Below are 24,068 nucleotides of genomic sequence, written 5' to 3' on the forward strand. Positions count from 1 at the left end.
ATGGTTATGAAACTCTTTTCTATTATTATCATTATTATTAGTTTGAGAATCAGCTTGAATTAATTTATATTACTTATTATTATATAATATATCTATATTTTCTTATTATTATATAAAAAGTATTATTCGTGAGAGTTATTATTATTATACATAAACTTTTTTGTTATTATAATATATTTTTGAGTCAGGCATACTAATATTTATATATACTTCTGTACTATTATATTTATATAGTCCTGCATATGTATATTTATTTAAATATTATTATGTTTTGAGGTCGTGCATATTAATATTTAAATTTCATTATTATTATTATTAAAATTTTTTGAGTCATGTACATTAATATTTTTATTATTATTATTTATTATTACTATAAATCTTAGAGTCATGCACATTTATATTTGTATTTACTTAACATTATTATAAAATTTAAAGTTGTGCTTATTAATATTTATATTTTCTTTTTATTATAAATTTTCGAGTTGTGCTTATTAATTATTATATTATTATTAATTTTAGAGTTCAGCATTAAAAAAATAGTAAATACTTATTATTATTATTATTATTAAAGATTCTGAATCCACCTGCTTATGAATTAGCGAAAATTATTATTCTAGCGAATCCAGCCATCTTGAAAATAGCCTGCAATGAGGTTGTTATGCTTACTTTTATTACTATTTATTATTTTTTTGGTAATAAATATTGTATATATGTTAAAAAAGTGTTTTTTTGTAAAAAATATTTTTATTTATTTTTTATATTACAAGTTTTTACGTTTACTTTTATTATAGATATTTATTATTTCTAATAATATTTCATAATATATATTTTTTGTTTTTTATTTTTTTATATATTTAAAGTTATTTTGTTTACATTTATTATATGATTTATTTATTGTAGCAGTATTGTTGTTATTTATACGCATAAGAAAGTTATAAATATGTAAAAAATTTAATATAAATATTTTTTTCTGTACTTTTACATTTTACAAGTCATTTTGTGTATTTTTGTTATATTTATTTATAATTATTAGTAATATTTGTGATCTATACCTTAAAAAAGTCTTTATAATTGTACGAAAATTCATTACTTCTATTTATTTATTTGTTATTATTTTTAAATTTTTGTATTACTTTTATTATATTTTAAAATTTTTATTGACGAAAATATTATAGTTTGTAATATTTTTATTTATTTTATAGTTTAGGTTAATAATTACCAAAGTTAAATATTAATAATAAAAGTTAATTTTTATTTATAGTTTTTTTTATTCGTTTAAACAACTGCTATTATTTTTGAGAATATATTTTAATCTTTATTACTTTTTGTTTTTTATTTTTATTCATTATATTTTTATAAAGAATATAAAAATATTTAATATCGAAGCGAAATATTTTATGTATAGTTTTTTTTAAGATTTTTAATAAGGCGGCGTAATCTTCAAGAGCAGTGCACATGTGATATTAAAAGTTTGACTCGTGCACGTGCTGCAGTTTTTTTTCTTTGTTTGTGGCGCTGTTGGGTTTATAATAATGTACATTTCTAGTACTTTAACTTTTCTATAGTATTCACTTTATTGTAGAATATACTTTATATTATCAGTATTATATTATTTTACTGCTTATAATATATAAACATCGAAAATGGTTATTATTATTTTTTAAAAAAGTATTTCTATTTTTATATAATTTAATTTCCTATTTATTATTATATATTAGAAAAAATATATTTTTAATAATAATGTTTATAGCTCTTTGGATTGTTTTAATATTTATTTATTGTTTAAATGCTAATAAAAAAAGATTATACTTTTATATAAAATATAATGGTATATAGTACTTCTAGATTAAGTTTAAAAGATTTTCATTATCATTATTGATGTATAAAAAAGTTTTTTTTAATTATTATTATTGCACAGTTTATAAAACAAATATTAGCTATATTTATTTTTTTATTTCTTATTAAAATATATTATAAAAATAATATTTTAGTTGAGGTTTAAAGGATTTTTTACTTATATTTTTTGTATATAAAAGAACTTGCTTATATTATTTAACATAAACTTTTTCTTTATATATGAATATTACTACATCCAAGTAAATTTTTTATAATAATAAATACGAAGTAAAAATTCTTTTTATATGTATAAAAAGTTATTATAAAAAACTTTTATGTATTACAAAAAAAATTCTTTTTATTTTTTTGATTGTAGGAAAGTTTTCTATTATAGTACTTTTATATTTATTATATATTTAAAAACTCTTTAAATATTTACTCTATAATTTTTCATTTGTATAAAAATTGCTATCAATATATTTTTTATTTATTTTTTATTAAAAAAGTTAACTATACTTTTTATTTTTTATTGTACAAAAAGTTTGGTTATACAATATTTATATATAAATAATAACTTTTTTATGCATATTATATATAAAATAGTTTAGAAAAAGTTTCTTTTAAAGTTATGTCTTTATTTAATATAGACTTCTTCTGTTTTATTAAAAGTAATATCAAATAACTATTATTTTTTTAACTTATTTAACAGTTTATATTTACTTTTATATTCTGTTCTTCAGTTTTATAAATATATAAAAATAAATATTAAATTATTTTTGCGTAGTTTTTTAATACTACAATATTTTATTTAACTTATTAAAAAGTAAAAAAGTTTGATTATAACAAAAAGTTATATAAGATTATGTACTTTTTTCTTAAATTTTTTAAAAAGTGTATAAATTGTTTTACATGATAATAATAATTATAATGTATGTACTTTTTAAGGTTTATAATGAAAAAATAAAAGGTGTTATAATATTATTCCTATATGATTAATTATTAAAAGTACACTAAATTCTTGTTTAAATTCCAGTGATTTTAAAAATAATAACAATTATTCTATTTATTACTTCTAACTTTTTTCAAATTTTATAATAAAAAGTTTGAAAGTAATGAATTTATATTTACTTTTTTAATAATTACAACAACTGTACAATGAAAAGTTTGAAAAATACGAAAAAGTTTAAAAATATTATATATTTTTTAAACTGTTTAATAAGAGTTTATGACTATTATTGTTTTATAAATATATTTTTTTAATAATACATAAAAAAAAGATTTATTTAAAGATATATTTTTTATTTAAATTGTATAATAAAAAAGTTTAATAATATAAACATTTTATAAATTTATATTAGCTTTTTAAAAGTATATTAATAAAGTGTTTTACCATTAATAATAAAAATAAAACATTATTTATTATATTTATTTTTTAAGTTTATAATAAATAGTTTGGAAATACCAAGAAGTTATAATAATATTTATATTTTTGCTTCGGTATTATTAATAATTTTGTTATATTTATTATCATTAACCTTTTTCAAAGTATATAATGAAAAAGTTTGCCAATAACAAAAAATTGATAAAACTTCAAGACGCGCTCTCCCTTTTAACGAAACTTTATATCCTTTCGCCTTCCATATTAGACACTTGTCTTCACCAGCTTCACTCCCGCCTTCAGGTTTACTATTATTATTATTATTATATATTTAACATAATATTTATCAAAAAAAAAATAAAGGATATAAAAAATATTAGTATAAAGTAAAAAAGAATCTGTCATATAAAATATACTTACTAACTTTAAATTTTAATAAGTAGATAACAAGTAAAGAATATAAAAGAAGTATTTATGTAAAATATAATAGATATATTGAACTGAAAAAAATATTTTTAAATTTTTTTAACTTTAAGTAAATTTATTAAAAAAAATAATTGTTATTAAAAAAGAAATTGTATATAGGAAAAAAAAGGAAAAAATATTAATCTATATCTTTTTATATAAAGCAAATGCATGAAAAATAAACATAATGAGGAATTTTAAATAAAATAAATATATTTTTATTAACGTAACGAAAAATTCATATATAAAACAATTAAGGAATATAAAAAAATAAATATATTTTTATTAACTTTACGTAAATTAAAGTAAAGAAAAAAAACAACGAATATATAAAATATTCATATATAAAAATAATAAACATAATAATAATAAAAAATGTTCATTTTTAATAAAATAATCAACGTAATGAATGAAAAATAAAGAATATAAAAAATTTTCATGTATAATAATAATTATAATTATATGAGAAAAAAAATACTATTTATATATATATATTCATAACTTTTCATAAATTTATTTTCAAAGGGAAAAAAAATTCATTTACTAAAAAAAAATTAATGAACAAAATAAAATGATAAATAAAGAATACAAAAAATATTCATGTAAAAAAAGTGATAAACATATTAGAATGAAAAAAACTAAAATAATGATATCACTTTGTAAACTTTACGTAAATATATATAAGAGAAAAAGAATAATAATATATAAAATAATAAAAATAAATAATTTAAAATAAAATAAAGAAAATATTAATATATTTTATTTTCAAGAAAATTTAATAAATAAATAAATAAAGAATATTATATATAATAATGGAGAAATGACATCTTATTAACTTTACGTAAAATTATATAAAAGAAAGACAGTTATAAAAATATTTAAAAAAAAAAAAAAGTAAGAAATCTTTATATTTATTTCTTGATTTACGTGAATATTTATAAATGAAAACAATAAAAAATATTTTTGAAAAAGGAATATTACTATGTTTAACATTTAATTTACTTAAATTTATATATATAAATAAAAAATAATATAGTAATGAAAAGAAAAATAAAAAAGAATTATAGATATCTTTTTTTTTAAAAGATATTAATGAGAAAAAAACATACAATGAAAAAAAACAAAAGAAACATAAATATAAATTACTTAGCTTTACATTAATATATATAAAAAGAATAAATAAAAAATATTATTGTAAATATTTTTGAAAAAGTACAATAAATATAAATAAGATAAATAAAAATGTTTATTAATTTTACATTTAATAAAAATAAATAAAAATATTTACTTGAAAATAATATAATAAACGGAAAAAAAGTTAATATAAATGTAAAACTACTTATCTTTACTTTACGTTTTAATATTTTAATTAATTTACTTTTATTTATTTTCTATATATTATTTTTATTTACTTTTTATTTTTTTATTTATTATTAAAAGTCATAATAACTTTTATATTAACACATTTTTTAATCTACTATTATTATGGCTTTAATGTTTCTCTAAGTTTATTATTATGTATTTTTTATTATATTATCTATTATATATTTTTAATATGACAAATATACAAAAGTTTGAGAAAAAGTAATTTTATTTACTTTGAGATTTTCGATTTATAAACTTTTTCTATTATTTTAATTTTTATTAAAGCTTTACTTTTTTATTATATTTTTTAAAAGGCAGAGAACGTTGAAGAAAGAATTCTAGTGACTGAATGTCTCTGTTCTCTGGTTTCTGCCACTTTATTGGCTAAACAGTTCCCGAACATTTGGGCTTGCCTTCTGCATCGGTTTGTTATTCATTATTATTATTATTGTTGTTATATTTAAATTTTTAGAGCAAAAGACGTCGACGTGCGGGTCCGCCTCGTTCTTGTCAAAAATATAAAACAAGCGCTTCTCCGTCACGAGTTTTTAAAGACGGATATTTCCGGTTTTTTTTATCGAAAACTTTTTAGCCATTCCTAATATTTCTAACTATTCTTACATTTCTCTTCCTTTTAATATTAAATTATTCTATTAACTATTTTTTTTCTTTCCGCTTTTTTTATTGCATATGTTATTATTATTTATATATTTAATATCGTTTATTTATGCTCATTTCCAATAAGAACTGCTCAGAGAACGCCTTCTTGATCCTGACGACCGAGTTCGTGTCGAGTCCATTCAGTGCATATGTGATTCGCTTTTTGACAATCGACTTGCTGTAACTGAAGAAACTTTGAAAGATGTGGGGAAGCGCTTATTGGATAGAAAGGTCCAGTAATAGCACTTATTATTTTTCCATAAGGGATTGGCTGCTTTTATCTTTTGCAGAGCGCCGTTCGTAAGGAAGCCGTAAAGGGTTTGTCACGATTGTACCACAAATATGTTACAACGTAATTATTATTATTATTATTATTATTATTATTATTATTATTATTATTATTATTATTATTATTATTATTATTATTATTATTATTATTATTATTATTATTATTATTATTATTATTATTATTATTACTATTATTATTACTATTATTATTACTATTATTAGAGTTCTTGAGTTACCAGAACTCGTTCAAGCTACTTTGTTTCTTTGGATACCAAACCGTGTACTTCGTTGCACTTATTTAAACGATGAACCTGAGAGGTTTACATACTTAAATAATAATAATTATAATAAAATAATAAAAATAATATTCATAATAATAATGAACTTTTCAGTTACTTTATCGTTGAAACTGTGCTCAGTAAATTTCTTGGTATTACCGAAGAACAATCCAATAACGAACAAGCAGTCACCGCAACTTTATTCATGCTTCTTCTTTTAGTGAATGACAAGTATATCTCATTAATATTATTATTTACTACTAATTGTCATTCACTGCAGCATAGCCATGAATGCTTTTCTAAAAATAATGAAAAGTAAAAAGGAGCTTTTGATTAGTGGTATTTTGTTCAGCCGCCTCGCCTCTTTCGTCTACGGTACTGAGACACCCAGTGATATGAAGTTTTCAGAATTTATTTCACCACTTGACAAACAGAATTTGACCAACGTTTTAATGGTATCTTCGTTAGTGATACTAAAGAAATTTTTTTTTATTAAGTGTTGTATTACTTTTATTATTTAACTTTTTTTTGAAGGGTTAATATACTTATCATAAATTATAAGTGGATTGATTGGTTAGCAAAGTTTATATAATATACTTATATATCTTTTTTTTCATTTAATTTAGTGAATTTTTATATGTTGAAAATATTAAGCACGTCCAGTACTTGTATCTTATTGGCTTATTGCGTTTAATTGCATCTATTTATGCCCTTTTTAAGAGACATCCAATAGCAAATCTGATTTTTTTCTTTTTTCTCATGAATTTTTAGTATTTCATATTCTGAAAGTATAATTTTTATTAATAAAAACTTTTTTAAACTTTTTTGAAAAATATATCTTTTGATATTCATAAAAATAGTGTAGCTTGTCACTAAGTTATGCCCGCATTGCTCTTGATTTATTGAAATTATCTACAAAGAAAATAAATTTTTATGATAAAAATTTATATATACTTTAAAGATGTATTATATATTTTATGTAATATTCATAAAAATATTGCAGCTCATCACCAAATTATACCCCGAGCCGGCCATATCTTTCGATTATTATGAGTTTTACTTATCCACTTTAAACGAAGGCAAACCGCAAAGCGGTAAAGTTATGATGTTTATCATTATCACTATTTTTAAGTATATATAACAATTTTTTTACTTTCATTATCTTTATATTCTTTTTTTATTTCTTGTTATCTTTTTATACTACTAACTAAAAAAAGCTTCACAATTTTCTCTGCTATTATTTTAAAATTTTGCAGTACTGTAATTTAAAGAAAATTAATTATAAATAGAAAAATATATGGCCAGTGTCAATTTTTTTCCTTTTTTAGCTCAAATAAAATTTTTCTATATTTTGATTGATCCAAAAATTCAGAGCGCGCTATGAGTGGGAATATAAGTACCTGTTTAATTTTTATATTTTTTTGGAGAGTAGAAGTATTCATTGTACTCTTTATATTATTATTCTAAATTTCAATAGTGCTCCTTGAATATTCACTAAAAAAAGTACATGCTTAACATCCCATTCTCATTAGAACAGGAATTTATCAAGAGGGTGACAAGACAAATATAGCAGAGAAGAGCATTTTTTTTGAAGTATATAAATAAATTTGTAAATATAGGGAAACTACTTTTATAAAAGAGCTGTATCCTATGAAAACGCGGGGTTTTCCACCTTTTTTCCCCGACACGCTACCCATAATACATATATAAATAAGGCCTTTCTGCATACCACTAAAGAGGGCTATAATTTTTTTTCAGTAAATTTTGTTACTTATATAAATAATTTAATATAATTTCCTTTTTTTTTAATTTTTTTTTATAAATTTAATACTATTCTTATGTTACATATATATGCCTGCTCAGTACGTTTCGTTAAAAATATTTCTACTAAAAAGTTGTGCTATTTTGGTTTATATTATCTCCCAACTTATTATTATGAGATTAGAAGTTTAGCATTATTTTCCTTGGCAATTTTTTTTTTTAATATATATATATATTTTGGAATTTTAATTGAGTATCATCATTATTATTTTTGCTTGAGCCAAAATTTTTTTATAGTTTTTAAAAAGTAAAAGAAGCCCGATATTATTACTTTTTAAATTTTTTTTGGTCGTGGGTCTTTTTTTATTACTATATATAAAAATATTTTATCAAATATTATAAATCTATCATTTTTAATGACATGTATTAAGAATAATACTTAATTTTAAATAGTAAATACTGAATATTAAAATAATGAAATAATAAATATTTAATAGTAATAAATACTTTTTATACTTTTATAAGAATATTATTACTAAGCAATACTCAAAAGTACGTTTCGTTTTTAATTTAATATTAAGTTTCATAATTATTTTAATTATTTTTATTATTATCAATATTAAACTTTAATATCTTTATATATATTTTTACTTTTTATTATGTTTATTACTAGAAAGTATTACTAATATATTAGAGTTCAACGAAAAGTTATGTTTTTTTATAATATCTTTTATTATAGATATATTTTCTAGTGTTTTCTATTTTTAAAAGCCACGAAGAATATAGTTACTAATAATTATTTATAAAGAACTTTTATTTTATTACTTATATAGTAACTTTACTAAATTTAATATTATAATATTTTTAATTCTTTTGCCACCAATAGCATTGGTTACCATGAAACTTTTAACTGTTATTGGCTCTGAACTTAAAAACAAAAACTATGATATACAGTTATTATTATTATGATTATTATTATTATTATTATTATTATTATTATTATTATTATTATTATTATTATTATTATTATTATTATTATTATTATTATTATTATTATTATTATTATGATTATTATTATTATTATTATTATTATTCTTATTATTATTATGATTATGACTATTATTATTATTGTTTCTGTGTAAAGGTCTTTACTTGAGGCTATTTTCAAATTTATTGGCAAGCATTCACCAATACTATCAAAGTATTCTATCCTTTCAGCCAATTCTATTGCGCCTAGCTCTTTAGGCCTTATATTTGATTCGTTAGTTGTGGTTATTATATTTTAAGCAACCATTATTATGATATACTTCTATACTTTTTACATATTATTCTTTTATTATTTTATATTTTTATTAGTACTTCATTACGATTATATTTTTTTCTGTTTTCTTAAATTTTTTTTATTCACTATTATTTCGTTAGAGTTTAACGCACAAAAACGATGATGTTCTCATGCTTGTTTCATTAAACGAACTTTTAAAGTATTTTTCTTTATCTGAAGAATTTAAAGACAAGTTATACAAAATAAAGGAAATTTTGCATTCGTTTTTAACGTCTTTTGTAATTAATTATTATGAATTTTGTATTTTGCTTTTCATTAAAAACTTAATATTTATATTTTTTTAAAAATTTATATAATATTATTTTTTTTTCTGTGAAGCGTTATTATTATTGAAATTATTATTATTACTTTGAAAGCCCGATTCTTCTAAAAAGCTTGACTCGTTCGAGGAATGTTCGGATTTGTGCAAATTGAAGGTTTATTTATTTTTTATTTATGTTTATTATTGTCATTATTATTACTACTACTATTATTAATTATATCTTTTGCAGGTTGTCAGTTTAAAAATATTATCAAAGCTGGAAGAGCAGGAAACATTCAAAAAGCTCTGCACAGGCTACTTCAATACCACAGGTGATTGGATAAGGTAGCACCACGTGTTTTATTCTAAGGTAAAGATTACCTATTTCACCCATCGGGCAGTGACCAGAGCTGCCTGCGTTTGGAAGCCGGTATTTGTCTTCTAAAACTATTGGCTAGCTCAGCTAAGCGCTTCTCTTTTAAGGACCTCATTAGTCTATCTTTTCTTATGAAGGTTTGCTTATAAAATTATTGGCTTGCTATGACTACTCAGCAACAATATTGTTTCTTGTAGGACGAATGTGAAGCTGTAAGAAGTGCGTTTATTGGTAGTTTATACAAAGCATTGATCTATAAGAAGCGGCCTTTACACTACTCATATGCTTCACTTTTTGTGGTGCCATATAAGGACTCGCCCAGCGAAGAAGTTGGTGGGCTGTTTATAATCATTATTTTCCTTGCATTACTTTTATTTTTTTTATCACTAACTATCGAAGGCGGCGAAGTTATTGCCTAAATTTGTCGCTAATTTGCGCGCTGTTGCATCCACTCAGCAACGAGAAGATGGCTCCGTGCGCCCCGAAGTTTTGCTTCCGTTCGTTATTGCTCTGATAACAAAGGAAGAAAAGGGCGTCCAAGAAAAGTAATAATTCATTAAATTTATTATTTTTATTACTTATTATTCAATATATTTCGTGAAGGTGCGTTGAGGTGTTTCTGAGTGCACTTAGTAACCGCACTGACGAGAGGCAAGCCAGTTATATTTATGCTGTCACAGTGAAGATTTCAGAATATTACCCAAATGTATTATTATTATTATACTTATTATTAGTGTTATCATTATTATTATTAGCTACTTGAGCTCTGCAACACAGTTCTCAAAGAGCTACACAAGCACGCTGCCAAGTACACCATATGGCCTCCACCGCCTTTTGTAGATGCTCTTCATCTACCTGCACACGTGTTCGATGAGGTATTATTTTTCTTGCCGTTTTGTTTTAGAGATTTTGATTTGTCTTTTTTTGGCAGGCGCTGGAACCGATAAGTTCCACTCAGTTGGTCATTAACCTCATTATTATAACTTATTTCATTTTTACAATTATTCTCTTTTTCACCAATAAAGCGCTCCCTTGCTGTCTCTGAAAGCAAAAGACTTTGTGAATCTGAATTGCTGAGCGTCCAAAGTAAAAAAGAAAAGTCAATATAATAAAGAACATTAACTATTCATATTATATAATGAATTTTTTAGAAAGTAACAGTAATATATTTACGCTCGCTTTATAAATTTACTTTTTTCCCGAAGTGTTTAATAATTATGATAAATATATCAATATATAAATTATAATTATAATGAAAATAATATATTAAATAATATTTATTAGCTGCAAATAAAGTATAATGCATATTAATCAATAAGCTAAACGCAAGAAAATTCTGTTCCAAACACGTACGTCGTTAAGTAAATTATGAACCAATGGACTACCTTCTTATATTAATCTTTCGGTTTCATAAATTTTTTTATTGAAGGAGATGAACCAATAAGATTAGCAGACTTCTATACTTTATACGTACAAATATTTATGAAATTTGTATAAATGGAAACACTTAATTTAAAAAGAATTAAAAAGATAATCATTTTTTTCAGCTCCTTATTAGTTTGTAGGAAAAAGTTCAAAATCTTTTGAGTTATAAGAAAACTCATTATATTTTCTATTTACTTTAAAAACTTTTTTTTATAATAATGATACTAATATTCACACCCATTAAAAAAAAATTGGTTTATTTATATTCCCACCCATTTTGAAAATTTGCTTCTTTCACTATTTAAAGCTACTGGACCCCAAATTCTGACGTCTCCCGCTCGATCGCCGGATATTAAGTACTTGTTATTCTTATTGACCGCCAATGCCGTCACAGGAACAGCGCGTACCGCTTCTATGCAGAATACACGCGACAAATCATACACAGAATACACGTGGATCTCTCCGTTGTTTAACCCTGTTGGTGGTGTGAGGAAGTTTACAAGAAAGTTAATGACAAGTAATGCTACTCACCCGCAAATAGTTTGGAAAAGTCGAACTTCTCATTGGAGAAACACACGCAATTGATCACTTCTGAGGTACCTCTTTTGCATAAAAGCTTTCCGTTTATATCCCAAAGACTCAGAATAGACCCTATTTGGCACTCATTTAATGTACTATTAAAAAAATAGCACCGAGCCTACCAGTATCGGCTTCACGTTTATCCTGAAGCATGAGGATGTCGCCTTGCATTTTTTCTATTAAGCATGTTCGCACTTGTCCGTCGTCGCCTTAAAAACAATGCATGGGGGTTGTATAAGTTTTAATAAATAGCAACTATACTAGTTATTTCATGGCGCACTTCCAACGAGGCCAAATCCCAAATATACGTCGTGTTATCCGCGGAGGCCGACACAAGAAGACCATATCTCGAACAAGTGGCGACACATGTGACTTTTCTATAAGTTTATATACTTAAAAGCAAAACAGTGGCGGGTTACGGCATGGGTACAAATTACTGTAAATGGGAATGTGTTGTTCTTAAGGGTGTCACTTTAAAATTTTCGTTTTGCTGGTGCACCGAAAGCATGTAGATAGTACCGCTCTCGCTGCCTGTTGGTGGTTAAGCCTCAGTTTTTATACAGAAGTTTTATAAAAGTTTCGACCGGCAAATAACCGACAAACAGAGTCCAGCAATGAAACAGAGCAGCACGTGATTGAATCGTTGTTGAAAAATGGACATTCTAAATCAGCAAATAAAAACGTTTTATTATCAACCGACTTGGACACCCGGAGCCGCCCGTCCCATTCGTTATAAGACAATATAAGCTTTGAGCGTTAGCGTTATAAAACTGCCGAGCGCAACCAAACAAAGGTGGAGCACCTCTTCTGTGCCGAGAAAGAGAAATATTTTTTTTTCTGAAAGAGATATTAACTTTGAGGCTGTCACAGCAAAAGAAGTAATGTTGGTGCATTCAAAGTTCTTCGTAAAATAAAGCAAAACTTCAGGATCTAAATACATAAGTTGTAGCCAATAACGCCGAACGGAGCCCAAAAAAACCCTAACCAGCGCCCACCGATTCTAGACACAGCGACGCCCGCGAGACGGAAGGATGTACATGAGGCTTACAGAACAACTGAATTGGTGTTTGGCCGTAACTACGAATCTGCGCAAGCATGGCTTCAAGGCGGATGTCGTCGTCTATTTCGTCCAAGTCTGCATTTCTGCCAACAGCAACGTTACAATAAATGTAATGAACCGCAAAAAATGAGATATACCCTTCGTAGGTCAGCGGATGGAACACATTTAAGGCAGTCACGCTAGAGGGTCCGCGCTGCTTGTACCCAAAGATAAGGTCCAGCCATTCAGGTAAATGGAGAGTAACATAGTCGGATTCAAGCGCCTTTTATAATGTATAATTACTTTTATTATAATTATATTTTCACTATTACTATTATTATTATTATCTATTTTATTTATTTATTTATTAATAGTGACCACCTGGCGATGCAGCATAACGAATAAACGAGGATCTCCTTTCGCCCACGGAGGAAGAATAACGTCATTTACAATCTATAATTTGTATATGTTTCGTTATATTCACTGCCTTATACCGCACTTATTACCTCGCCGTTTTGCTTCTCACCAAAACGAAAACTTTGCGAGTTAATGAACATATCAGGTAAGTAATAAAACTCTGGAATAAGCTCTTTAACATCGGAAGAAGATAGTTCAGAAGAAATCTGGAAAAAGTTTGAAGAATAAGGAAAATAATATTAATACCAATGGTAGTAATAATAAACAACCAGCCAACTATGCCCCACAGAATGGAACATTCTGTCAGGAAGATCAAACTTTCCTCCTAAAAAGCAGCGAAAAAAATGTTGAATTTAACGTTATTAAACTTATTGCACTGAAGTATAACAAATTAAATTATATATATGAAAAGAATATTATAATTATAAATTTGGTCAGTTAATCAATGTATTAAGTTTATTAGAAATAATAAATTATATTATAAAATAAACAGTTTAATAATAAGAGTAAAACCTTGAAGGTCTCGAAAGAGATCCGAAAAAGGCTGTACTCGCACTAAAAAGTACAACACTGAAGCTGCACTTGAATAATGGGAGCCGTAGAAGTATGGCTTTTCTGCTAACTCAAATCCAAACTTGTTCATCTCCATAAGAGAATTATACTGTAGTTTTTAAGTAATAACAATATAAAAGAATAGAACTGTTAATTTATAAGTTCCTTGTCTTTGAAATGCTGCAAACGCTCTAGTGTCTGCGCTCCCATCGGCTTGGAGAAGTCGCGATAAACTTTTGTTAATATTAATAATGACTATAATATATTATAATATAATTATAAGTTACTCTTGGGGTCCTTCAGATCGAGAGTGGAACTTTCATAATCCTTTAAAACCCACGGAAAGACGGGATACTGGGTTAAATCGTTGTAAGTACGTCCTTTATTTTCATATGCAATAAATTTATTATTCGTAAATAAATCGAATAAATTAATAGTATGAAATTAATTTGTATTTATTATATAAAGAACCTGCAAAGGTATTTAAGTTTAAAATATACTCAAAATTGCTTAGCTTGCCCTGCGACCATTTTTCGGACATGGTATTTATTGCTTTCTCCATCATTAACTATATAATATTATAATAATTGAGAACGTTACCTATTTCAAAATTTTATATGCTCCTATATGCATTATATAAAAAGTTATTTTACTCTATCCTCTGCTTAGTTACTTTTTAAAGTGTATGAACTTTAACTTAACCGAAAACAAAACAACTTATAACCATTCCCTTCATCTAGGTGGGAACTAGAGAGTCGTCATGCTCGTCCTTGACCAATATTTTAAAAGAAAGAATATACAAATTTATTAAAAGATTGTAACATAACTAAACACTTTATTATAACGAAACAAATACAAGAAACAGAGAAGTTTTAATGAAACTATGATCTGCTCTATTAACCTTTTTGGAGCAAATAGGTATTGAAAAATCGCGCTATAACCGTTTTTATTATGAGTAACACGATTTAAGGCGTAACTGTACTTAAGTGGAATGTATATCAAAAGTACAAAAAATGTAGTGAGAGCCTCTACAAGCTCCGTAAAGAGCTCTTCTTTAGACATCCTCTTTTTATTACAGAAAGAAACTTCGCACAAGCTGGACCTTCTTTGTTAAACACGAGTATTTTTAATAATGGACCTGACTAGACCCTCTGAGTTTAGTACGTTCAGTAGATTATACAATGAAAAGATTTGTGATTAGAATATGAAAACTCGCTCTGTTATTGGTTAAAAGGGGTTTCCGGAAAAGCATGCACAGTAGGCTTATTAGGCCCGGGTGTGTGGCAGTGAAAAAGCAAGTGTAGGCGCCCGACTTAGTATAAGGTGCGCTTATAAAATTATTGGTACTTTGCTACTAATGATAACTGGTAATGATAATAATACTGATAATAATGATAATAATGAAAAACCTGATCCACAAAGATAATGTGGCCACTACGATCCATGGCTCGCAGGGAGTTAAAAACTCTGTCTCGTATCCCATTAGTATCGAACACCAACATGCTGGGTTTTCGCACGTGGTAAAAAAATTCGAGTGCGGTGTGCTGAAGAAGATAACTTTTTTTGTAGTAATATATGCGCTTGAAAAAAACTTTAATTTTTTAGCAGAAGTTTAAGAGTTACCGCCTCAAATGGATAAACTTTACAGAATTGAAAGGCCATTTTTTGTGGCGAAGCTACAATAATAAAAATATAAAAGTAATGATACTATTAATGAAAGCGATAATAAAGCAAAATTTAATATTTATAGCAAAACTCACAATAAATACTAAATTTTGTGCTTTATATTCAAGTAAACAACTTTATAAAAACCAATAGATTATTTTTCTTCCATTAATAATAACCGCAACTTATTTAAAGTAATGTCTCACGACTCTCAACATTCCCTTATATGGTAAAGTATATAATTTTTCTTCTTTATTCTGCCAATTGCTCCCTTTCACTAAAAAACAAAATTCTATCTTAAAAGCAGCAGTCCTTTATATCCAAACGTGATAATTTCTTTCACTATTTTTTAAGATATTTTTTCAAAAGCCCCAAAAGTTGTATGCTTAAGAAAACTCGACTTCGGTTTTTCGATATGTTTAGAAAGTGACGAAGCGTAGAAAGTGCTTCGACTTTCTTTATTTTTTAGTAACAGCTACTAATTACAATATATGAGTGCACGCCTGTGACTGATTATAAAATTACAGCCAATCAAAATAGTCATATTTAAAGAAATTTCACCTTAAAAAAATATAATGACGCTCAACGCGATGAATTTATAAACAAATGGTAAAGTTTATATAATATAAAGAGGTTAAAATAATAATAATACATATGTATATATAATATACATGAATAAAAAAATGTTGCTAAGGTTTGAACCTTGTTATTATTAGAGCAGTTTTTGGACTTTTCAACAAAATAAAGAAAGTTACTTCCTATAAGAAACTTGCCAGTGTTAGCCTTCATAGAAATATAGACAATATATATTTATTTTACAAAATTTAACACGATTTTTTAAATTAACAACAACAAACAACACTGTTATTATTATTATTATTTATTAAATTTATGACGGTAATTAAACCCACTAAAAGTCAATAAATATTTAGTTCCCGTAATAAGTACAACATATGTAAGCAGACCCCCTTTAGCGATAAAAGAGTACAGTCGTAAACTTCTTTTAATTTTTCGTCCTTTTCCAGATAAGATTCTAATTGGAGGAGTTCAGGAGACTTTCGACTAATGAAAGTTTGAAAAACATCTACGAGAAAATTATGAAACAAAAAAAAAAGGAAAACTTTTGCGGGTCAAGGAGCTCCAGATGATGGCTCGCCTATACATATATATAAAATTTATGATTATGTTTTTAAGAAAATCATTAAAATAACTGTACAACTATATAAACAAGTAATATAACTTTTACATTTTAATAGTGATATTAAAAATTAATAGTTTAAATATATTATTTATTAATTATTATTAATATCCCCAAACCTGAAGCTCAATGAAGTTTTCTATAAAAAAGGGATCTCGTTTTTGTTTTTCGGGGAAGCCAGTTTGCATAACAAACTGGACGGTCATATCTTGTAGCTTTTTAGTGATGAACCAATGATTGGATGGTACGTGCGACAGAAAATGTAATGAGCGGGTTACAGAATCCCAGGAGGCGTACTGTTTAGGAAGCTTGGATAGGTCGGGAACGGACGAATGGCGCTTCATTCGTGTGCGCTGAGTGGTGAGCTTGCAGTTGGTGTCATCACTGGAGACTCTCCTTTGTCTCGTCAATTTGAGGTTTGTAAAGACAGACTGATCCAAATCAAAGGAAACGCTACCAATTTCTAATGCTAAACAAAGCAGAGTGTTTATATTTCCTCTTATTTGTGCTACGCAAAGAGAAACTTACAAAGTATTGAGGCCTTAACAGCGGAGAAAAAAAGCCTAATGGCATTGGCCCGGCTCATCCCACAAAGGTGGTCCCATCCGTATTTTTTTTTCACTAGACTCTCTGCAGTTTTTAACAAACGCTTCAAACGCGATGAACTTATAGCGATGTTCAGTTAAGTAATGAAGAATATAAATTAAACAACCAATAGGCTTACAGGTTGCTGACAATTACTTTACTACTCTTCCGACTCTGCAAATAGTCACTGGAATTTTTATAAACTTTAAACTTTCTTCGTTCTCTACGAGGCCCTTAAATATAGTGAAAATATGTTCCACATTATCATAGTGCTAAAAAGAGTGCTGACCTTCCAAACTGCACAACTTTACAGGCAAATCTATAAATAAATAAAAAAAACGGCACTAAAAAGATGAGTAGACTTTTTAATCTACCATGAATGGATGGAAATCTCCCATTAGAAGTCAGCTTAGAGTATCGAGCCGTCCAATAATTTTCTTCATGCAGAGGCATAAAGGTTTTTATTTGAGCAACTGTGGAAGATTCTTGGACTTCCAGCTATTAAACAGATGCTAAAATTAACTATTTAGATAGATTTAATATTTTTACTTCATTCTTTAATTGAGTATAAAAAGCACGGGAATCATTCTGCAGGATTTGAAGTAGATCACTAAGCCTTTTTAACTCAGCATCTACTTCAGCTTGCAACTTACGTGTCTTTTTGGTAGTTTGCTCGTTATAGGCTGCATATAAATATGGAATAACATAATTGGATAATACAAAAAAACTAAAAACATATTATAGTGCAATGTTTAAACAAAGCGGAGCTAATAGAAACCTGAAAGTTTTTGAGCGATTGTTTCTTTGCATTCCGCCATCACATTTTTACTGGCGTTTGTAATTAAGTTTTCCGCGGTCGGCATAATTTTTAATGTGCAAATGATTTCTTTATTCTTTTTTCATTCATAAAAAAAAAATTTAAAAATTTGTTTAAGGCAATACCTTGACAATTTCGTTGTTAACTGAACAATATAAACTTCCCCTTTACATATAAAAAGTGGCTGTTCTTATAATAAAAACCAAAAAAATAATAAAAGTCATGTAAACTTTTTTAAAAAATTCCCGAAGTCTTCACTAAAAAAGGAGCAGTTTTTATCAAATATTTTGGAAGAGAGCCCCCACGAGGTTTTCAGAAGTAAAACCATTAAATAACGAGAAGCGCAACTAGCGCATTCATTGGGTGTGGCCTCGTGATCATGATCTTTGGCGCCCATTCTCTGGCCAAAACAAGCGCGCTTATGCAAACAGTAAATTAAAGCGCTAAATATCTGTTTATTAAAATTGTTGGGTTAACTCGTAAAAGGGCATAAAATGTTATGAACTCACGTCTATACGTGGAATCAATATAGACAGTGATTCTCGCTCAGAAAGAGCAAAAAAAATAAAGTTATCTAAAAAGGAAGTGTCGCTGCTGTTAGAAGACAAGCAGAGAAAAATGGGCTCTACAAAGTCAACAATAGTTTCCTTATTAATACAAAAATTAAGAAGAGAAAAAAATAAAAGATAAAAAAGGGCCCAAAAAAATACTTGAAAGTTCGAAGAAGTGTTGAGTTCAAAAAAAACAAGAACTGACTTCAGCACCGTCCGAAAAAGATCCACAGAGAAGCTATTATTTTGGCCTCGGAAAGAACAGAATTGTTGAGCATTCAGATCCTTTTTTTCGATGACGATCGATTGTTCAATCTTTCAATAAAAAAGTTTCAATAATAACGGTGATTTACAACAAAAAATCGAAACCAGGTGGGCAGTACTATAGCTGGCCAGTCCCCGCAAAGAACTCAAAACGGAAGAGCAACACCACTGTACAAGTCGACTAAAACGGTTACAAAATCGCTTTAAATCTTGCCCTACCACTCCACTCTGTGACCTTTTATTTTATTAGTTAAAAAACTCATGCTGCATATGACGAAATGAATACGTGAGTTACCATGTGAAGTGAGTTAGCACGGAAAGAAGTATAGAGTTGCGGATTTCGCTGAGAAAGTTTTTAGCTGTTTTATGCTTAAGATAACGATAATAATAATATAAATAAATCAGTAAAAAATAATAAATAAATAATAACGTTTTTAGCATCGCATAAATATTCTAAATTGTAAAATTCCAAAAGCATATCATCCAGTACAGAAAACAATACTCCAGAGTTTGTATCACATGCCTTTTATTATTATTACTACATTATTACAATCGTTATTATTATTCTGTTTATATTTTACAATATTCATATAATGACCCATTTTTTTAATATTTTACAAAGATTTATATTGGCTAACTAATGATCCAATAGTTTTTAAAAAATCCACGAGGCATTCCAAAGTATCTTCCGCTTCTTTAAAAAAATTGTTATAAAAAGAATGAGTGAACAGAACATATAAAAACCTGAGCTGAGTGGAAGGTTCATCGCGTGACAGTATAAATGCTACAAGGAAGAATTCAGTAAATGTAAAGAAAGAACTTTTTTTTAGAGCAAAAAAAATTTTTTTTTAAACATATTATATAAATAAACTTGAAAATACTGTTTAAATAATAATAATAAATAAAAAAATAATTCTAATAAAAAAGTTAATAATAAATAGTAAAAAAATAATGAAAGTAATAATAAATAAATAAAATATAAATTAATATAGACTACTTTAAATATAAATATATACTTATAAATATATATAAATATAAATTTAATAAAAGAAATAAAATATATTTTTATTTAAAATAATAAGTAAATATAGAACACTAATATGTAAAAATAAATAAAGATATCCAATAATAATATATAATAATTTAACAAATCATTATACTAAATAAAAAAGAGTGAAGTATCAATATTTAATTTAAAAATGGTTACTTTCATAAAAAAAGTTAATTAGTAAAATAATATTTAATAGTGTAATAGAATGAACAATAATAATCATATAGAAGTAAATATTATATATAGTAATAAATATATTTTAAAAATATAAAAAGAAATTATGATAAAAAAGGTATATTTAATAAATAATAATTATAATATAAGTATATTTTATTATATTTAATAAGAAAACTTAATCATATAAATATAAATATAACAAAAGATTCAAGTAAAAATACAGAGATAGTAAGAATAGTGATTTTATATATAAAAAGTAATATATATGTAGCTAACCACAATTACCTTATTAAGAAAACAATATAATACGAAAAAAAGCGAACGTTAAAAAATGTGGAAATAAAAAATATTATAAAGAACACAAAAATATAGAAAATATATTCATAACTAATAATAATGATAAAATGATAATAAGTAAAATACTATATTTTTACTAGAGATAATGAAATAAATTTAAAAAAGGTAATAATAAGTTAATAATAAGAATCTAAAGTAAATTTCTAGAATATATCAACAATTATTATAATAAATAACAATAATGATGTAAATGATAATTTAATATTTAAATATTACAATAATAAGTAAAAGAATAAATATATAATAAATATAAACATTTATGAGTAAAGAAAAAAAATAATAAGGAATTAAAAAAAAAAAGGAATCCATAAAGAGGCCACCTTGCAAAGCAGCTTAATAAGTTGATTGTCAATCATTTTAAGCTTCAAATTGTAGTCAACAATAAAAAGATAATGAAGATGTTCAACACAAAATATAAACAGGCGAGGATTGGTGGAAAAATAAGGAATCAAATGCATTGCCGCCAGTACGGCGCAAGGCTGGGAATTTATAAAAAGTTATTAGTTATTTTTTTTTTATAAAGTTAATTATTTTTTATACTTTTTTTACTAGTAAATACTTTCTCATAACACAATTTAAAAATAATAATAGTAACTGTTTTAAAAAAATTATAAATTTTTTTTATTGTTTATTTATATTTATGTACTAAAAAAAATTTTAATAATAAAAAAGTTAAAAAATATTAATAAAGTAAAAAAAAATTAATGTAAACGAATAACTTGAAAAGCCACGCCTGTACTAAAAACACCACTAATATTTTTATCTGGAATTTCTTTCCACGAGCGCACCGATAGCCACTCCTAAATAGTTCATAAAATTATTAAAAAAAAGAAATAGAAACGAATAAAAGCTTTTAATGAGAATCAAATAAATAAAAAATACATTATGTTAGAGAAATTTGATACGGTATAAATAAAACATGCCCATTTTAGTTCAGTGATTATTTATAAATATCTTGGCACAAACTAGTAATTTTGGTATTAATTTAAAATTTAATAGTAAAACTTACTACCACTGGCCTTGAGATTTTATTAGACGATCCGGAAAAAAAGTCTTTGAGCGAAAAAGTGTTTTGTTTTTCTACAAGTAAAAAAAGTTAGTTAAATATATATAAAGAAATTTAAAAAATATTATACATTTAACATGTTATAATAATAATATTAAGTAAAAGTAGGAATTTTAATTATAATGAAATGTTAATAAAAGTAAAAAAAAATAAAAAATTACCACCAACCTTTTATATACATGGAAGCAATACCAATAAGAACTTCATAACTCTCGCGATCACAGCTGCCATTGACCAGAAACTGAGCAATGAGACGGTAGAACAAATGTGGATGGCGTATTTTATCAGCAAATGTTTCTTTAGGACAATTATCTTTATATAAATGTTAATAATGACGTGCGTTATTAATAAAATACTGCCTGTTTTTATTTATATTGTGAGAAAATAATTAATTCCTACCATTACATTACATTTTGCACAAATTTATTGGTAAAAAAAATTGTACATACCAAATACTAATAGTATCAAAATATTACTTTGTTGCTGTTTATATAAAGAAAAAAAAGAGAATACTTCTTATATATAAACTTTTGCGGAATAAAAGTTTTTTCCCTAATAAAAGTTGTAAAGCATAAAAAATGCCAACATAGAACTCACTAAAAAGATACTGAAGAATTTTTAGCAACGAATAAACTGAATTCGGATGCCCAAAGCTTGCAAAAAGGACCAATATGTTGTCGGGAGTAAACATGGAGTTTTTGTTCTTTTTTATCAAAAAAAGTTATTTAATTATTAATAAAACTTTTTTGATTACTAGAAGTTTCGTAAAATAAAAAAAATAACCAAATTAACAAAAAACTATTACACTTTAAAATCTTTAAAAAAAGTTTTTTTTCATCACTTTTCTTAAATAAATTACGAAAAATATTCTTTAAAAATAAAAATTTCTTCTAATAAATATAAATAATAATATATATTAAATTCTTAAGTTCACTTAATAAACTTAAAAAAAATAAAAAAAAATATAAATATTTTTTATATAAAAATATAAATTTTATAAATAAACGGATAGAAGAGCAGCATTGGGGAAGCGTTGAAGGATGAGCGCAAGAGTTTCAAGTAGCTTAATATAATAATAATAATAATAATAAATAATAATAGTAATAATAGTAATAATAGTAATAATAATAATAATAATAATAATAATAATAATAATAATAATAATAATAATAATAATAATAATAATAATAATAATAATATGTACCTTCAAACGAACAGCAAAGCAAGTAGAGTTGGAATTATTCAGTAAAAGCCAAAAAATTTGGTTTAGCTAATAAAAAAAACCCGCTAGTTGGCAATAAAAATTCATAAAAAAAAAAGTTGGAGTGCCTTGTGAATGTTGGGGTTAAAAAGGCTCAATTCAGAAAGAACAAAAGCAAGAAGTTCGACGCATTCGTCAGTAGAAAACTCGACTTCTTGAAAAATCACCAACAAACGAGAAAATGCCGCAACCTTTTTTATTAGCAAAGAAAAAGGCTCCACACAAGTTCATATTAAGAATCATCATCAAAAAATATGGAAAAAAGACACCCCGACAAACCTTCTTAAATTGTGCCAAATTAAAGTAACTGTACACATTCCTTTGATTAACGGCCGCTTTTAAAGTTTTAGCCAAAAGAAGTTTTGAGTCTTCAATTATTTTATAATTATTATTTATTATAACTTATTATTTCTTATTATTTATTAGGATACCCGTATATAAGCGGAGCCAAGTCGTATAGGCAAAGAGGATTTTTAAAACTTCCTTATTTTTAACCACACAAGTAGAAAGTAGTAAATCCAACTGGTCATTTAGAACTTTTTTTATTGGTTAATAGGTGAATAAATATTTCTTTAAAAAAATGAAACCGAGTTCTTGTGAAAAACAAAAGGCATGTCTAAGTAAAACTAAACTTAAGTCCTGCCCAACTTCTTGAGAAAGCCGGCCAATATTATATCCTGCCTGGTGTAATTTGGCGGTAAATATTAATTAACGACAGAGCGACGGTAGTATATATATAAATACCAACGAGTAACCGTTCAGTTTTTGGAATGAAAAAAAGTTACCGGATCGAATGAGACAGAAAAAGAGAATTTCAAAATATTCTGTGAGGCAGCTAATCCAATAATAATAATAATAATAATAATAATAATAATAATAATAATAATAATAATAATAATAATAATAATAATAATAATAATAATAATAATAATAATAATAATAATAATAATAATAATAATAATAATAATAAAAGATGAAGATTTACTTATTTGGGAAAAGTTGAGAGTTGAGATGTCCCGTTTCACGTGATTGGTTGTAATGAATCCTAAATAAAATTTGAATTTACTGAAGACC

General features: G+C 25.4%; 3 protein-coding genes across 3 annotated transcripts; 1 reads left to right on the plus strand and 2 right to left on the minus strand.

Moving 5' to 3' along the window:
- The first annotated feature begins 603 nt into the window (after positions 1-603).
- On the plus strand, positions 604-11,099 carry LOC135141094 (sister chromatid cohesion protein PDS5 homolog B-B-like). The gene is made up of 22 exons (XM_064071948.1): positions 604-652; positions 3,383-3,517; positions 5,359-5,468; positions 5,517-5,611; positions 5,790-5,935; positions 5,995-6,056; positions 6,215-6,310; positions 6,385-6,501; positions 6,551-6,725; positions 7,274-7,364; positions 8,918-8,984; positions 9,176-9,302; positions 9,454-9,591; positions 9,730-9,789; positions 9,865-9,959; positions 10,016-10,127; positions 10,188-10,319; positions 10,390-10,535; positions 10,594-10,696; positions 10,746-10,865; positions 10,922-10,951; positions 11,016-11,099. The coding sequence occupies exons 2-22, from the start codon at positions 3,389-3,391 to the stop codon at positions 11,097-11,099; spliced, it is 2,235 nt and encodes a 744-aa protein (XP_063928018.1). The 5' UTR covers positions 604-652; positions 3,383-3,388.
- A 576-nt stretch (positions 11,100-11,675) lies between these two features.
- On the minus strand, positions 11,676-14,107 carry LOC135141095 (BEACH domain-containing protein lvsB-like). The gene is made up of 13 exons (XM_064071949.1): positions 13,964-14,107; positions 13,720-13,775; positions 13,540-13,656; positions 13,415-13,486; positions 13,192-13,316; positions 12,980-13,137; positions 12,797-12,924; positions 12,579-12,741; positions 12,432-12,525; positions 12,256-12,371; positions 12,117-12,203; positions 11,947-12,066; positions 11,676-11,890 (listed from the first exon to the last, which is right to left on the minus strand). The coding sequence occupies exons 1-13, from the start codon at positions 14,097-14,099 to the stop codon at positions 11,676-11,678; spliced, it is 1,587 nt and encodes a 528-aa protein (XP_063928019.1). The 5' UTR covers positions 14,100-14,107.
- On the minus strand, positions 14,107-18,562 carry LOC135141118 (uncharacterized). The gene is made up of 18 exons (XM_064071974.1): positions 18,498-18,562; positions 18,393-18,432; positions 18,229-18,343; positions 18,000-18,133; positions 17,825-17,948; positions 17,740-17,769; positions 17,590-17,683; positions 17,394-17,530; positions 17,144-17,334; positions 16,985-17,080; positions 16,789-16,823; positions 16,633-16,729; positions 16,370-16,450; positions 15,626-15,678; positions 15,412-15,559; positions 14,474-14,570; positions 14,290-14,382; positions 14,107-14,235 (listed from the first exon to the last, which is right to left on the minus strand). Exons 3-18 carry the CDS (start codon positions 18,311-18,313, stop codon positions 14,153-14,155), a joined length of 1,578 nt encoding a protein of 525 aa, XP_063928044.1. The 5' UTR covers positions 18,314-18,343; positions 18,393-18,432; positions 18,498-18,562; the 3' UTR covers positions 14,107-14,152.
- Between the last annotated feature and the right edge of the window lie 5,506 nt (positions 18,563-24,068).

Source organism: Zophobas morio, unplaced genomic scaffold (genome assembly GCF_036711695.1).
Source record: "Zophobas morio isolate AGI-343-1 ecotype UQ-CSIRO unplaced genomic scaffold, CSIRO_AGI_Zmor_V1 ptg000042l, whole genome shotgun sequence".
Lineage (NCBI taxonomy): Eukaryota > Metazoa > Arthropoda > Insecta > Coleoptera > Tenebrionidae > Zophobas > Zophobas morio.